Source organism: Ranitomeya imitator, chromosome 4 (genome assembly GCF_032444005.1).
Source record: "Ranitomeya imitator isolate aRanImi1 chromosome 4, aRanImi1.pri, whole genome shotgun sequence".
NCBI lineage: Eukaryota > Metazoa > Chordata > Amphibia > Anura > Dendrobatidae > Ranitomeya > Ranitomeya imitator.
Genome location: NC_091285.1, coordinates 7,017,775 through 7,034,771, shown reverse-complemented (window position 1 = coordinate 7,034,771; position 16,997 = coordinate 7,017,775). Strand labels below are relative to the sequence as shown.

At 55.1% G+C, this 16,997-nt stretch overlaps 1 protein-coding gene across 4 annotated transcripts in view; it reads left to right on the top strand.

Moving 5' to 3' along the window:
- Positions 1–16,997, top strand: part of KIAA1549 (KIAA1549 ortholog) — an 88,553-nt gene that overhangs the window by 65,920 nt on the left and 5,636 nt on the right. For all 4 annotated transcript variants that reach the window (XM_069762842.1, XM_069762840.1, XM_069762841.1 and 1 more), the window contains exons 15-19: positions 7,178–7,322; positions 7,511–7,843; positions 12,956–13,008; positions 16,501–16,643; positions 16,794–16,963. In XM_069762842.1, coding sequence (XP_069618943.1) covers positions 7,178–7,322; positions 7,511–7,843; positions 12,956–13,008; positions 16,501–16,643; positions 16,794–16,963 — 844 coding nt within the window. The remainder of the gene's footprint in view (positions 1–7,177; positions 7,323–7,510; positions 7,844–12,955; positions 13,009–16,500; positions 16,644–16,793; positions 16,964–16,997) is intronic.

The window sequence follows — 16,997 nt, the reverse complement described above, 5'->3', positions numbered from 1 at the left end:
CACAACAGTACCCCCCCCTTGAGGAGGGGTCACCGAACCCTCACCAGAGCCTCCAGGCCGACCAGGATGAGCCGCATGAAAGGCACGAACAAGATCGGAAGCATGAACATCAGAGGCAAAAACCCAGGAATTATCTTCCTGAGCATAACCCTTCCATTTAACCAGATACTGGAGTTTCCGTCTAGAAACACGAGAATCCAAAATCTTCTCCACAATATACTCCAATTCCCCCTCCACCAAAACCGGGGCAGGAGGCTCAACAGATGGAACCATAGGTGCCACGTATCTCCGCAACAACGACCTATGGAATACATTATGTATGGAAAAGGAGTCTGGGAGGGTCAAACGAAAAGACACAGGATTGAGAACCTCAGAAATCCTATATGGACCAATAAAACGAGGTTTAAATTTAGGAGAGGAAACCTTCATAGGAATATGACGAGAAGATAACCAAACCAGATCCCCAACACGAAGTCGGGGACCCACACGGCGTCTGCGATTAGCGAAAAGTTGAGCTTTCTCCTGGGACAAGATCAAATTGTCCACTACCTGAGTCCAGATCTGCTGCAACCTATCCACCACAGAATCCACACCAGGACAGTCCGAAGACTCAACCTGTCCTGAAGAGAAACGAGGATGGAACCCAGAATTGCAAAAAAATGGAGAAACCAAGGTAGCCGAGCTGGCCCGATTATTAAGGGCGAACTCAGCCAACGGCAAAAAGGACACCCAATCATCCTGGTCTGCAGAAACAAAACATCTCAGATATGTTTCCAAGGTCTGATTGGTTCGTTCGGTCTGGCCATTAGTCTGAGGATGGAAAGCCGAGGAAAAGGATAGGTCAATGCCCATCCTACCACAAAAGGCTCGCCAAAACCTTGAAACAAACTGGGAACCTCTGTCAGAAACAATATTCTCAGGAATGCCATGCAACCGAACCACATGCTGAAAGAACAAAGGTACCAAATCAGAGGAGGAAGGCAATTTAGCCAAGGGCACCAGATGGACCATTTTAGAAAAGCGATCACAGACCACCCAAATGACTGACATCTTTTGAGAAACGGGAAGGTCAGAAATGAAATCCATCGAAATATGTGTCCAAGGCCTCTTTGGGACCGGCAAGGGCAAAAGCAACCCACTGGCACGAGAACAGCAGGGCTTAGCCCTAGCACAAATCCCACAGGACTGCACAAAAGTACGTACATCCCGTGACAGAGATGGCCACCAGAAGGATCTAGCCACTAACTCTCTGGTACCAAAGATTCCAGGATGACCAGCCAACACCGAACAATGAAGTTCAGAGATAAGTTTATTAGTCCACCTATCAGGGACGAACAGTTTCTCTGCTGGACAACGATCAGGTTTATTCGCCTGAAATTTTTGCAGCACCCGCCGCAAATCAGGGGAGATGGCAGACACAATGACTCCTTCCTTGAGGATACCCGCTGGCTCAGATAAACCCGGAGAGTCGGGCACAAAACTCCTAGACAGAGCATCCGCCTTCACATTTTTAGAGCCCGGAAGGTACGAAATCACAAAGTCGAAGCGGGCAAAAAATAACGACCAACGGGCCTGTCTAGGATTCAAGCGCTTGGCAGACTCGAGATAAGTCAAGTTCTTATGATCAGTCAATACCACCACGCGATGCTTAGCTCCTTCAAGCCAATGACGCCACTCCTCGAATGCCCACTTCATGGCCAGCAACTCTCGATTGCCCACATCATAATTACGCTCAGCGGGCGAAAACTTCCTGGAAAAGAAAGCACATGGTTTCATCACTGAGCAATCAGAACCTCTCTGTGACAAAACCGCCCCTGCTCCAATCTCAGAAGCATCAACCTCGACCTGGAACGGAAGAGAAACATCTGGCTGACACAACACAGGGGCAGAACAAAAACGACGCTTCAACTCCTGAAAAGCTTCCACAGCAGCAGAAGACCAATTAACCAAATCAGCACCCTTCTTGGTCAAATCGGTCAATGGTTTGGCAATGCTAGAAAAATTACAGATGAAGCGACGATAAAAATTAGCAAAGCCCAGGAACTTTTGCAGACTTTTCAGAGATGTCGGCTGAATCCAATCCTGGATGGCTTGGACCTTAACTGGATCCATCTCGATAGTAGAAGGGGTAAAGATGAACCCCAAAAATGAAACTTTCTGCACACCGAAGAGACACTTTGATCCCTTCACAAACAAAGAGTTAGCACGCAGGACCTGAAAAACCATTCTGACCTGCTTCACATGAGACTCCCAATCATCTGAGAAGATCAAAATGTCATCCAAGTAAACAATCAGGAATTTATCCAGATACTCACGGAAGATGTCATGCATAAAAGACTGAAACACAGATGGAGCATTGGCAAGTCCGAACGGCATCACTAGATACTCAAAATGACCCTCGGGCGTATTAAATGCAGTTTTCCATTCATCTCCTTGCCTGATTCTCACCAGATTATACGCACCACGAAGATCTATCTTAGTGAACCAACTAGCCCCCTTAATCCGAGCAAACAAGTCAGATAACAATGGCAAGGGATACTGAAATTTAACAGTGATCTTATTAAGAAGGCGGTAATCAATACACGGTCTCAGCGAACCATCCTTCTTGGCTACAAAGAAGAACCCTGCTCCCAGTGGTGATGACTATGGGCGAATATGTCCCTTCTCCAGGGATTCCTTCACATAACTACGCATAGCGGCGTGTTCGGGCACGGATAAATTAAATAAACGACCCTTAGGGAATTTACTACCAGGAATCAAATCGATAGCACAATCACAATCCCTATGCGGAGGTAGGGCATCGGACTTGGGCTCTTCAAATACATCCTGATAATCAGACAAGAACTCTGGGACCTCAGAAGGGGTGGATGACGAAATCGACAAAAATGGAACATCACCATGTACCCCCTGACAACCCCAGCTGGATACCGACATGGAATTCCAATCCAATACTGGATTATGGGTTTGTAGCCATGGCAACCCCAACACGACCACATCATGCAGATTATGTAGCACCAGAAAGCGAATAACTTCCTGATGTGCAGGAGCCATGCACATGGTCAGCTGGGCCCAGTATTGAGGTTTATTCTTGGCCAAAGGTGTAGCATCAATTCCTCTCAATGGAATAGGACACCGCAAAGGCTCCAAGAAAAACCCACAACGTTTAGCATAATCCAAATCCATCAGATTCAGGGCAGCGCCTGAATCCACAAACGCCATGACAGAAAACGACGACAAAGAGCACATTAAGGTAATGGACAGAAGGAATTTGGACTGTACAGTACCAATGACGGCAGACCTAGCGGACCGCTTAGTGCGCTTAGGACAATCAGAAATAGCATGAGTGGAATCACCACAGTAGAAACACAGCCCATTCAGACGTCTGTATTCCTGCCGTTCAACTCTAGTCATAGTCCTATCGCACTGCATAGGCTCAGGTTTAACCTCAGGCAGTACCGCCAAATGGTGCACAGATTTACGCTCACGCAAGCGTCGACCGATCTGAATGGCCAAAGACAAAGACTCATTCAAACCAGCAGGCATAGGAAATCCCACCATCCTTAAGAGCCTCAGAGAGACCCTTTCTGAACAAAGCTGCCAGCGCAGATTCATTCTACTGAGTGAGTACTGATCATTTCCTAAATTTCTGACAATATATTTCTATATCATCCTGACCCTGGCACAAAGCCAGCAAATTTTTCTCAGCCTGATCCACTGAATTAGGCTCATCGTACAGCAATCCGAGCGCCAGGAAAAACGCATCGACACTACTCAATGCAGGGTCTCCTGGCGCAAGAGAAAATGCCCAGTCTTGAGGGTCGCCGCGCAAAAAAGAAATAATAATCAAAACCTGTTGAATAGGATTACCAGAAGAATGAGGTTTCAAGGCCAGAAATAGCTTACAATTATTTTTGAAACTTAGAAACTTAGTTCTATCTCCAAAAAACAAATCAGGAATAGGAATTCTTGGTTCTAACATAGATTTCTGATCAATAGTATCTTGAATTTTTTGTACATTTATAACGAGATTATCCATTGAAGAGCACAGACCCTGAATATCCATGTCCACACCTGTGTCCAGAATCACCCAAATGTCTAGGGGAAAAAAAAAAGTGATGTCAGAACTTTTTCTTTCCCTCTATTGAGAATCATTAGTTTGGCTCCTTGTACTGTTATGTTTGCTAATGACAGGTGTTATGAAGGCAATCCAGAAACACAGTGTGCTTAGCGATCAGAGCGCACACAGTGATCTGACAAATACCCAAAAATACAAGAACGAGCTCTGAGACGTGGAAACTCTGTAGACTGCACACCTGATCCTATCCTAAACACAACTAAAAGTGGCTGTGGATTGCGCCTAACAACTACCTAGGCAACTCGGCACAGCCTAAGAAACTAGCTAGCCTGAAGATAGAAAAATAGGCCTGACTTGCCCCAGAGAAATTCCCCAAAGGAAAAGGCAGCCCCCCACATATAATGACTGTGAGTAAGATGAAAAGACAAAACGTAGGGATGAAATAGATTCAGCAAAGTGGGGCCCGATATTCTAGGACAGAGCGAGGACAGTAAAGCGAACTTTGCAGTCTACAAAAAACCCTAAAGCAAAACCACGCAAAGGGGGCAAAAAAAAAACCCACCGTGCCGAACTAACGGCACGGCGGTACACCCTTTGCGTCTCAGAGCTACCAGCAAAACAAAAGACAAGCTGGACAGAAAAAAAGCAACAAAAAAGCAAAAGGCACTTAGCTATACAGAGCAGCAGGTCACAGGAACAATCAGGAGAAGCTCAGATCCAACACTGAAACATTGACAAGGAGCAAGGATAGCAGCATCAGGCGGAGTTAAGTAATGAAGCAGTTAACGAGCTCACCAGAACACCTGAGGGAGGAAGCTCAGAAGCTGCAGTACCACTTGTGACCACAGGAGTGAATTCAGCCACAGAATTCACAACATTTCCCCTACTCTTTCAGGCTCCCCCCCTCCCCCACTCGATCAGGCTTCTCCCGTTCCCCCTCTCGTTCACACTCCTTGCTTTCCCCCTCATTTAAGCTCTTCTCCCCTCCCGGTCAGCTTCCCTCTACCCCTCCCCGGTTAAGGTTTTCTGGATGGTAGAGGTTCATGCTTAGATTTGGGCTCCTCGCCCTCCCCCTCTTGTTCAGGCTCCCCCCTTGTTCTGGCTTCTCCCCCTCATTGAGGCCAATTCCCCTCTTATTCAGGCCCCTCCCCTCATTCAGGCTCCTCCCTTCCCCCATCTTGTTAAGGCTCCTCCCTTCCTCCCTCTTGTAAAGGCTCCTCCCTTCATCCCACTTGTTATGGCTCCTCCCTCTTAAGGCTCCTCCCTTCCTCTTGTTAAGGCTCTTCCCTCTTGTTAAGGCTCCTCCCTTTCTCCCTCTTGTTAAGGCTCCTCCCTTTCTCCCTCTTGTTAAGGCTCCTCCCTTTCTCCCTCTTGTTAAGGCTCCTCCCTTCCTCCCTCTTGTTAAGGCTCCTCCCTTCCTCCCTCTTGTTAAGGCTCCTTCCTCTTGTTAAGGCTCCTTCCTCCCTCTTGTTAAGGCTCCTCCCTCTTGTTAAGGCTCCTCCCTTCCTCCATCTTGTTAAGGCTCCTCCCTTCCTCCATCTTGTTAAGGCTCCTCCCTTCCTCCATCTTGTTAAGGCTCCTCCCTTTCTCCATCTTGTTAAGGCTCCTCCCTTCCTCCATCTTGTTAAGGCTCCTCCCTTCCTCCATCTTGTTAAGGCTCCTCCCTTTCTCCATCTTGTTAAGGCTCCTCCCTTCCTCCATCTTGTTAAGGCTCCTCCCTTCCTTCCTCTTGTTCAGTCTCCTCCCTTCCTCCATATTGTTAAGGCTCCTCCCTTCCTCCCTCCCTCTTGTTAAGGCTCCGCCCTTCCTAACCCCCGTTTTAAGGCTCCTCCCTTCCTCCATCTTGTTAAGGCTCCTCCCTTCCTCCATCTTGTTAAGGCTCCTCCCTTCCTCCATCTTGTTAAGGCTCCTCCCTTCCTCCATCTTGTTAAGGCTCCTCCCTTCCTTCCTCTTGTTCAGTCTCCTCCCTTCCTCCATCTTGTTAAGGCTCCTCCCTTCCTTCCTCCATCTTGTTAAGGCTCCTCCCTTCCTCCATCTTGTTAAGGCTCCTCCCTTCCTCCATCTTGTTAAGGCTCCTCCCTTCCTCCATCTTGTTAAGGCTCCTCCTTTCCTCCATCTTGTTAAGGCTCCTCCCTTTCTCCATCTTGTTAAGGCTCCTCCCTTCCTCCCTCTTGTTAAGGCTCCTCCCTTCCTTCCTCCATCTTGTTAAGGCTCCTCCCTTTCTCCATCTTGTTAAGGCTCCTCCCTTCCTCCATCTTGTTAAGGCTCCTCCCTTCCTCCCTCTTGTTAAGGCTCCTCCCTTCCTTCCTCTTGTTCAGTCTCCTCCCTTCCTCCATATTGTTAAGGCTCCTCCATTCCTCCCTCCCTCTTGTTAAGGCTCCTCCCTTCCTAACCCTCGTTTTAAGGCTCCTCCCTTCCTCCATCTTGTTAAGGCTCCTCCCTTCCTCCATCTTGTTAAGGCTCCTCCCTTCCTCCCTCTTGTTAAGGCTCCTCCCTTCCTTCCTCTTGTTCAGTCTCCTCCCTTCCTCCATCTTGTTAAGGCTCCTCCCTTCCTCCATCTTGTTAAGGCTCCTCCCTTCCTCCCTCTTGTTAAGGCTCCTCCCTTCCTTCCTCTTGTTCAGTCTCCTCCCTTCCTCCATCTTGTTAAGGCTCCTCCCTTCCTTCCTCCATCTTGTTAAGGCTCCTCCCTTCCTAACCCTCGTGTTAAGGCTCCTCCCTTCCTCCATCTTGTTAAGGCTCCGCCCTTCCTAACCCTCGTGTTAAGGCTCCTCCCTTCCTCCCTCCCTCTTGTTAAGGCTCCGCCCTTCCTAACCCTCGTGTTAAGGCTCCTTCCTTTCCCTCCTCTTATTCCTGCTCTTCCCTCCCCCAGCCCCCCTCGTTCAGGCTCCGCCCTCCCCCACCTCCCTCTCGGTCAGGCCCCTACCCCCCTTCTCGGTTGAGGTTCCTGCTTTTATTTGGGCTCCTCCCCCAGCCGAGGCTCCTCCCCCGAGGCACTGATGATGTTTCCAGCTGTCTGGTGGAGCAGAGCTGCAGTGTAAAGCATGAGGAAGGGATCGAGCAGCATGTGGTAATGATTATGCATGGAGTGTTTTTAATTTCCAGTTCACGATCCAGACGGTCACCAAAACCACGTCGTAAGCAGCAGGGGTCCACGAGCCCCCCGGATGCAGATCGAGATCGCCTAATTACCACAGACAGCGAGGGAACCTACAAGAGGCCCCCCGGCGTCAGTAACTCGGCCTATGTGGTGAGTGAATCTCCGGTATATAATCTGTTGTTCTCTGTTATCACCCACAGATGTGGAGGTTGTTCTGTAGTGTGGCTCTACCTCACTGGCTGATAACAGAGAACAAACGATGGCAGTGAGCGTCATATTGTAATGTAGTCACCGCGCATCTGGCTGATAACAGATTACACTTGCTTGTCTTTCTCCAGTCTGACCCGGACATCCCCTCCGATAACCCCACTCCGGTGTCCGAGCTGGGCCAGTATCCCGGCTCCCCCCCGCGCCTCCCGGCTCCGCACCTCCCGGCTCCGCACCTCCCGGCTCCGTACGTGGCCCCTCAGCCGTCCATTGAAGAGGTGCGGCAGACTATGCAGTCTTTGCTGGATGACGCCTTCGCATTGGTGGCCCCGAGCAGCCAAGGGCCCGGGGGGCTGCAGGCTGGAAACACTTCAGGACAGCATGCGGGGATCAGCTCCTCGGCTCGGAGCGGTCAGGGGTCTGCACCATGGCCGTATCCCTCTCACCAGTCCTCCCACTATAACGTGAGTCACTACTGGCAGCAAAACCAAGAGACATGGGGGGATCCCGGGGAGCACCCCTGTGACATCACCAGACATGGGGGGGATCCCGGGGAGCACCCTGTGACATCACCAGGGACATGGGGGGGATCCCGGGGAGCACCCCTGTGACATCACCAGACATGGGGATCCCGGGGAGCACCCTGTGACATCACCAGACATGGGGGGGATCCCGGGGAGCATCTCTGTGACATCACCAGACATGGGGGGGATCCCGGGGAGCACCCTGTGACATCACCGGGGACATGTGGGGGATCCCGGGGAGCACCCCTGTGACATCACCAGACATGGGGGGGATCCTGGGGAGCACCCTGTGACATCACCAGACATGGGGGGGATCCCGGGGAGCACCCCTGTGACATCACCAGACATGGGGGGATCCCGGGGAGCACCCCTGTGACATCACCAGACATGGGGGGGATCCTGGGGAGCACCCTGTGACATCACCAGACATGGGGGGGATCCCGGGGAGCACCCTGTGACATCACCAGACATGGGGGGGATCCCAGGGAGCACCCCTGTGACATCACCAGACATGGGGGGGATCCCGGGGAGCACCCTGTGACATCACCAGACATGGGGGGGTGGGGGGGATCCCGGGGAGCACCCCTGTGACATCACCAGACATGGGGGGGATCCCGGGGAGCACCCTGTGACATCACCAGACATGGGGGGATCCTGGGGAGCACCCTGTGACATCACCAGACATGGGGGGGATCCTGGGGAGCACCCCTGTGACATCACCAGACATGGGGGGGATCCCGGGGAGCACCCTGTGACATCACCAGACATGGGGGGGATCCCGGGGAGCACCCCTGTGACATCACCAGACATGGGGGGATCCCGGGGAGCACCCCTGTGACATCACCAGACATGGGGGGATCCCGGGGAGCACCCTGTGACATCACCAGACATGGGGGGATCCCGGGGAGCACCCCTGTGACATCACCAGACATGGGGGGGATCCCGGGGAGCACCCCTGTGACATCACCAGACATGGGGGGATGCCGGGGAGCACCCTGTGACATCACCAGACATGGGGGGATGCCGGGGAGCACCCCTGTGACATCACCAGACATGGGGGGATGCCGGGGAGCACCCCTGTGACATCACCAGACATGGGGGGGATCCTGGGGAGCACCCTGTGACATCACCAGACATGGGGGGGATCCTGGGGAGCACCCCTGTGACATCACCAGACATGGTGGGGATCCTGGGGAGCACCCTGTGACATCACCAGACATGGGGGGGATCCCGGGGAGCACCCTGTGACATCACCAGACATGGGGAGGATCCCGGGGAGCACCCTGTGACATCACCAGACATGGGGGGGATCCCGGGGAGCACCCTGTGACATCACCAGACATGGGGGGATCCCGGGGAGCACCCCTGTGACATCACCAGACATGGGGGATCCCGGGGAGCACCCCTGTGACATCACCAGACATGGGGGGGGATCCCGGGGAGCACCCTGTGACATCACCAGGGACATGGGGGGGATCCCGGGGAGCACCCCTGTGACATCACCAGGGACATGGGGGGGATTCCGGGGAGCACCCCTGTGACATCACCAGGCATGGGGGGATCCCGGGGAGCACCCTGTGACATCACCAGACATGTTGGGGATCCCGGGGAGCACCCTGTGACATCACCAGACATGGTGGGGATCCCGGGGAGCACCCCTGTGACATCACCAGACATGGTGGGGATCCCGGGGAGCACCCTGTGACATCACCAGACATGGGGGGGATCCCGGGGAGCACCCCTGTGACATCACCAGACATGGGGGGGATCCCGGGGAGCACCCTGTGACATCACCAGACATGGGGGGATCCCGGGGAGCACCCCTGTGACATCACCAGACATGGGGGGGATCCCGGGGAGCACCCTGTGACAACACCAGACATGGGGGGATCCCGGGGAGCACCCCTGTGACATCACCAGACATGGGGGGGATCCCGGGGAGCATCCCTGTGACATCACCAGACATGGGGGGGATCCCGGGGAGCATCCCTGTGACATCACCAGACATGGGGGGGATCCCGGGGAGCATCCCTGTGACATCACCAGACATGGGGGGGATCCCGGGGAGCATCCCTGTGACATCACCAGGGACATGGGGGGGATCCCGGGGAGCACCCTGTGACATCACCAGGGACATGGGGGGGATCCCGGGGAGCACCCTGTGACATCACCAGACATGGGGGGATCCCGGGGAGCACCCCTGTGACATCACCAGGGACATGGGGGGGATCCCGGGGAGCACCCCTGTGACATCACCAGACATGGGGGGGATCCTGGGGAGCACCCCTGTGACATCACCAGACATGGGGGGGATCCTGGGGAGCACCCCTGTGACATCACCAGACATGGGGGGGATCCCAGTGAGCACTCCTGTGACATCACCAGGGACATGGGGGGGATCCCGGGGAGCACTCCTGTGACATCACCAGACATGGGGGGGATCCCGGGGAGCACCCCTGTGACATCACCAGACATGGGGGGGATCCTGGGGCGCACCCCTGTGACATCACCAGACATGGGGGGATCCCGGGGAGCACCCCTGTGACATCACCAGACATGAGGGATCCCGGGGAGCACCCCTGTGACATCCCCAGACATGGGGGATCCTGGGGAGCACCCCTGTGACATCCCCAGACATGGGGGGGATCCCGGGGAGCACCCCTGTGACATCACCAGACATGGGGGGGATCCCAAGGAGCACCCTGTGACATCACCAGACATGGGGGGATCCCGGGGAGCACCCTGTGACATCACCAGACATGGGGGGGATCCCGAGGAGCATCTCTGTGACATCACCAGACATGGGGGGGATCCCGGGGAGCATCTCTGTGACATCACCAGACATGGGGGGGATCCCGAGGAGCACCCTGTGACATCACCAGACATGGGGGGGATCCCGAGGAGCATCTCTGTGACATCACCAGACATGGGGGGGATCCCGGGGAGCACCCTGTGACATCACCAGAGACAAAGTGAAATATTAGAAAATCCCCTGAGAAGTCATGAGGGATACTGGTGACTGGAGGATAAGACATGATGTAACAGCAGAATAGTGACTGCAGCTCTGGAGGTGACTGGAGTATAAGACACGATGTAACAGCAGAATAGTGACTGCAGCTCTGGAGGTGACTGGAGTATAAGACACGATGTAACAGCGGAATAGTGAGTGCAGCTCTGGAGGTGACTGGAGGATAAGACATGATGTAGTTAGTTAGTTAGTTAGTAAGTAAGGCCGAAAAAAGACATTTGTCCATCCAGTTCAGCCTATATTCCATCATAATAAATCCCCAGATCTACGTCCTTCTACAGAACCTAATAATTGTATGATACAATATTGTTCTGCTCCAGGAAGACATCCAGGCCTCTCTTGAACCCCTCGACTGAGTTCGCCATCACCACCTCCTCAGGCAAGCAATTCCAGATTCTCACTGCCCTAACAGTAAAGAATCCTCTTCTATGTTGGTGGAAAAACCTTCTCTCCTCCAGACGCAAAGAATGCCCCCTTGTGCCCGTCACCTTCCTTGGTATAAACAGATCCTCAGCGAGATATTTGTATTGTCCCCTTATATACTTATACATGGTTATTAGATCGCCCCTCAGTCGTCTTTTTTCTAGACTAAATAATCCTAATTTCGCTAATCTATCTGGGTATTGTAGTTCTCCCATCCCCTTTATTAATTTTGTTGCCCTCCTTTGTACTCTCTCTAGTTCCATTATATCCTTCCTGAGCACCGGTGCCCAAAACTGGACACAGTACTCCATGTGCGGTCTAACTAGGGATTTGTACAGAGGCAGTATAATGCTCTCATCATGTGTATCCAGACCTCTTTTAATGCACCCCATGATCCTGTTTGCCTTGGCAGCTGCTGCCTGGCACTGGCTGCTCCAGGTAAGTTTATCATTAACTAGGATCCCCAAGTCCTTCTCCCTGTCAGATTTACCCAGTGGTTTCCCATTCAGTGTGTAATGGTGACATTGATTCCTTCTTCCCATGTGTATAACCTTACATTTATCATTGTTAAACCTCATCTGCCACCTTTCAGCCCAAGTTTCCAACTTATCCAGATCCATCTGTAGCAGAATACTATCTTCTCTTGTATTAACTGCTTTACATAGTTTTGTATCATCTGCAAATATCGATATTTTACTGTGTAAACCTTCTACCAGATCATTAATGAATATGTTGAAGAGAACAGGTCCCAATACTGACCCCTGCGGTACCCCACTGGTCACAGCGACCCAGTTAGAGACTATACCATTTATAACCACCCTCTGCTTTCTATCACTAATCCAGTTACTAACCCATTTACACACATTTTCCCCCAGACCAAGCATTCTCATTTTGTGTACCAACCTCTTGTGCGGCACGGTATCAAACGCTTTGGAAAAATCGAGATATACCACGTCCAATGACTCACCGTGGTCCAGCCTATAGCTTACCTCTTCATAAAAACTGATTAGATTGGTTTGACAGGAGCGATTTCTCATAAACCCATGCTGATATGGAGTTAAACAGTTATTCTCATTGAGATAATCCAGAATAACATCCCTCAGAAACCCTTCAAATATTTTACCAACAATAGAGGTTAGACTTACTGGCCTATAATTTCCAGGTTCACTTTTAGAGCCCTTTTTGAATATTGGCACCACATTTGCTATGCGCCAGTCCTGCGGAACAGACCCTGTCGCTATAGAGTCACTAAAAATAAGAAATAATGGTTTATCTATTACATTACTTAGTTCTCTTAGTACTCGTGGGTGTATGCCATCCGGACCCGGAGATTTATCTATTTTAATCTTATTTAGCCGGTTTCGCACCTCTTCTTGGGTTAGATTGGTGACCCTTAATATGTAACAGCAGAATAGTGACTGCAGCTCTGGAGGTGACTGGAGTATAAGACACGATGTAACAGCAGAATAGTGACTGCAGCTCTGGAGGTGACTGGAGTATAAGACACGATGTAATGGCAGAATAGTGACTGCAGCTCTGGAGGTGACTGGAGGATCCGAGCATTGGTGATGTATAACATGGAGATCTCTATTCCTTTTCAGAGATTCCTGGATTTTGGGGGGCCGCAGCCCACTGCTCCCAGCCTTATGACAAGGTAATGATTGCTCTGTCCAGCGGGGGGCGCTGCGGCTCCATCTGAATCATTGATTTCTGTAAAGTTGTGGAAGTTTCTCGGTTCCTTCTGTCTTGAATCCCGTTTACTGTCAATAAATGGAAGCATCCGTGTCTCGCTCACACAGCTGATCAGCTTGTTGCAATGCGTCAGTGCAGAAGCCTCCCTCCTGTCCAATGTTCCAGCTGCACCGACACACTGTAACAAACTCTCCAGGTCAGTTACCCAGAAAGCCGCTGGCTTGGACCTGTGGTTGGAATTTTCCATCCCTGCTCTTGGTGTTGTGTTTAATGGTCGTTGGGTTTAATGGTCGGTGCAGCGGTCACGGCCCGCTGACTGCAGAGATGGGAACAAAGATTGTCACAGCCGTCCCCTCCCCCGACCGTGGATTATTCCGCACCTCGGAGTCCACTGTGATCCGAGCAAAAAGTGCTCCCATCGACCATGGGGAGGGCGAGGAGGAAGGTCTATGGCCGGTAGGGAGGTCGTGTAGTCAGAGGAGGGTCTGTGTTCAGGGGAGGGCATGCAGTTAGAGGAGGGTCCTCAGTATGGGAAGCTGTGTGGTCGTCGCCGGCGGGAGGCTGAACGGTCGGTGGTGGTGGGAGGCTGTGTGGTCGGCGGTGGTGGGAGGCTGTGTGGTCGGCGGCAGCGGGAGACTGTGCGGTTGGTGGCAACGGGAGGCTGTGTGGTCGGCGGCAGCGGGAGGCTGTGTGGTCGGCGGTGGTGGGAGACTGCGGTTGTTGGCAGCGGGAGGCTGTGTGGTCGGCGGCGGCGGGAGGCTGTGTGCTCGGCGGTGGTGGGAGGCTGTGTGGTCGGCGGCAGCGGAAGGCTGTGTGGTTGGTGGCAGCGGGAGGCTGTGTGGTTGGTGGCAGCGGGAGGCTGTGTGCTCTGGTGGGAGGCTGTGTGGTTGGCGGCGTTGGAAGTCTGGGGTTAGTTGTGGCGGGAGGCTGTGCTCTCTGTGACGGGAGGCCGTGCAGCTGCAGCTTGTGGTGGGAGGCTGTGCAGTTGGTAGGTTGTGCGGTCGGCAACAGCGGGAGGCTGTGCGGCTTGTGGCGGGAGGCTGTATGGTCGGCCGCAGTAGGAGGCTGTGTGCTCTGGCGGGAGGCTGTGTGGTCAGCAGCAGTAGGAGGCTGTGTGCTCTGTGGCGGGAGGCTCTGTGGTTGACAGCAGCGGGAGGCTGTGTGCTCAGGCAGGAGGCTGTGCGGTTGGGAGGCTGTGGTCGGCAGCAGCGGGAGGCTGTGCGGTTTGTGGCGGGAGGCTGTGTGGTCGGCAGCAGTAGGAGGCTGTGTGCTCTGGCAGGAGGCTGTGTGGTTGGCAGCAGCAGGAGGCTGTGTGCTCAGGCAGGAGGCTGTGCGGTTGGGAGGCTGTGGTCGGCAGCAGCGGGAGGCTGTGCGGTTTGTGGCGGGAGACTGTGTGGTCGGCAGCAGCGGGAGGCTGTGCGGCTTGTGGCGGGAGGCTGTGCGATCTGCAGCAGCGGGAGGCTGTGCGGCTTATAGCAGGAGGCTGTGCGGTCTGCAGCAGCGGGAGGCTGTGGGGCTTGTGGCGGGAGGCTGTGCGATCGGCAGCAGCGGGAGGCTGTGTGCTCTGTGGCGGGAGGCTGTGCGGTCGGTGGCAGCGGGATGCTGTGCTGTGGGAGGCTGTACTCTGGCGGGAGGCTGTGCGGTTGGCGGCGGTGGGAGGCTGTGCTCACTGGCGGGAGGCTGTGCGGTCGGCAGCAGCGGAAGGCTGGGAGGCTGTGCGGCTTGTGGCGGGAGGCTGTGCAGTTGGCGGCGGTGGGAGGCTGTGCAGTTGACGGGAGGCTGTGCGGTCGGGAGGCTGTGTGCTCTGGCGGGAGGCTGTGTGGTCGGCAGCAACGGGAGGCTGTGTGGTTGGTGGCAGCGGGATGCTGTGTGCTCTGGCGGGAGGCTGTGCGGTTGGCGGCGTTGGGAGTCTGGGGTTAGTTGTGGCGGGAGGCTGTGCTCTCTATGACGGGAGGCTGTGCAGCTGCAGCTTGTGGTGGGAGGCTGTGCAGTTGGTAGGTTGTGCGGTCGGCAACAGCGGGAGGCTGTGCGGCTTGTGGCGGGAGGCTGTGCGGTCGGGAGGCTGTGTGGTCGGCAGCAGTGGGAGGCTGTGTGCTCTGGCGGGAGGCTGTGCGGTCGGCAGCAGCGGGAGGCTGTGCGGCTTGTGGCGGGAGGCTGTGCGGTCGGCAGCAGCGGGAGGCTGTATGCTCTGTGGCGGGAGGCTGTGCGGTCCGGGCCAGCGGGAGGCTGTGCAATTGGCGGCAGTGGGAGGCTGTGCTCTGTGGCGGGAGGCTGTGCGGTCGGCGGCAGTGGGAGGCTGTGCGGTCAGCGGCAGCGGGAGGCTGTGCAGTTGGCGGTGGGAGGCTGTGCTCTGTGGCGGGAGGCTGTGTGGTCGGCAGCAGCGGGAGGCTGTGCGGCTTGTGGCGGGAGGCTGTGCGATCTGCAGCAGCGGGAGGCTGTGCGGCTTATAGCGGGAGGCTGTGCGGTCTGCAGCAGCGGGAGGCTGTAGGGCTTGTGGCGGGAGGCTGTGCGATCGGCAGCAGCGGGAGGCTGTGTGCTCTGTGGCGGGAGGCTGTGCGGTCGGTGGCAGCGGGATTCTGTGCTGTGGGAGGCTGTACTCTGGCGGGAGGCTGTGCGGTCAGCGGCAGCAGGAGGCTGTGCAGTTGGCGGTGGGAGGCTGTGCTCTGTGGCGGGAGGCTGTGCGGTCGGCAGCAGCGGGAGGCTGTGCGACTTGTGGCGGAAGGCGGTGCAGTTGGCGGCGGTGCGAGGCTGTGCAGTTGGCAGCAGCGGGAGCCTGTGCAGTTGGCGGCGGTGAGAGGCTGTGCAGTTGGCGGGAGGCTGTGCGACTTGTGGCGGAAGGCGGTGCAGTTGGCGGCGGTGCGAGGCTGTGCAGTTGGCTGCGGTGGGAGGCTGTGCAGTTGGTGGGAGGCTGTGCGGCTTGTGGCGGGAGGTTGTGCGGTCGGCAGCAGCAGGAGGCTGTGCGGCTTGTGGCGGGAGGCTGTGCGTTCGGCGGCAGCGGCAGGCTGTGCAGTTGGCGGCAGTGGGAGGCTGTGCTCTGTGACGGGAGGTTGTGCGGTTGGCAGCAGCGGGAGGCTGTGCGGCTTGTGGCGGGAGGCTGTGCGGTCGGCAGCAGTGGGAGGCTGTGCAGTCGGAGGCAGTGGGAGGCTGTGTGGTCGGCGGACATTGGGAGGCTGTGCTCTGTGGCAGGAGGTTGTGCAGTCGGCAGCAGCGGGAGGCTGTGCGGCTTGTGGTGGGAGGCTGTGCAGTTGGCGGTGGGAGGCAGTGCAGTTGGCGGCGGTGGGAGGCTGTGCAGTTGGCGGGAGGCTGTGTGGTTGGCAGCAGCGGGAGGCTGTGCCGTTTGTGGCGGGAGGCTGTGCGGTGGCATGTATTCCCGTCACCTGTGAGCGCTGTATTTTCCGAGTGCCGCCATTTCCCTGTCACGGACGCTGACTCCTGAACCGTCTTCTTCCTGTAGAAGCCCAGGGTTCGGCTCCGGCTTCCTGCCCCCGGCTGAAACAGCTACTGAGTCTCAGCAGGCAGAAGGTCAGTATCCCGGCCGGATGTACCCCGAGGACTTGACCTCCGTAGCCAGACCGCGGCCCCTGGGAAGCAATTCTGGTGAGTACAGCCACTGTCTATTACTCCCTGCTATCAGCCTTTTCAGGCCAGGGAGCGGCTGATGGTAAGTGCAGTGGACTTCCTGCCCCTACGGCTCTGATATAATATCTAGTGGCTCCTTTAACATTACCTTTAAGTGTCACTTTTCAGGCCCCGCACAGATTCACCAGTTGACGCAGGTGGGCATCGCGAGTCGCATGGGGGCTCAGTCCACAGAGTTGGCTCCGAGTCGGTCTGTACAGGGATTTTCTGGCCCCGTGTGGCCCTCGTACTACAGTCACGAAGAAGAGACACCAAGAAATGCAGCGCACAGGGAAGCAGTAAGTGACCCAATCCATAAACGGGTGTCCGCCG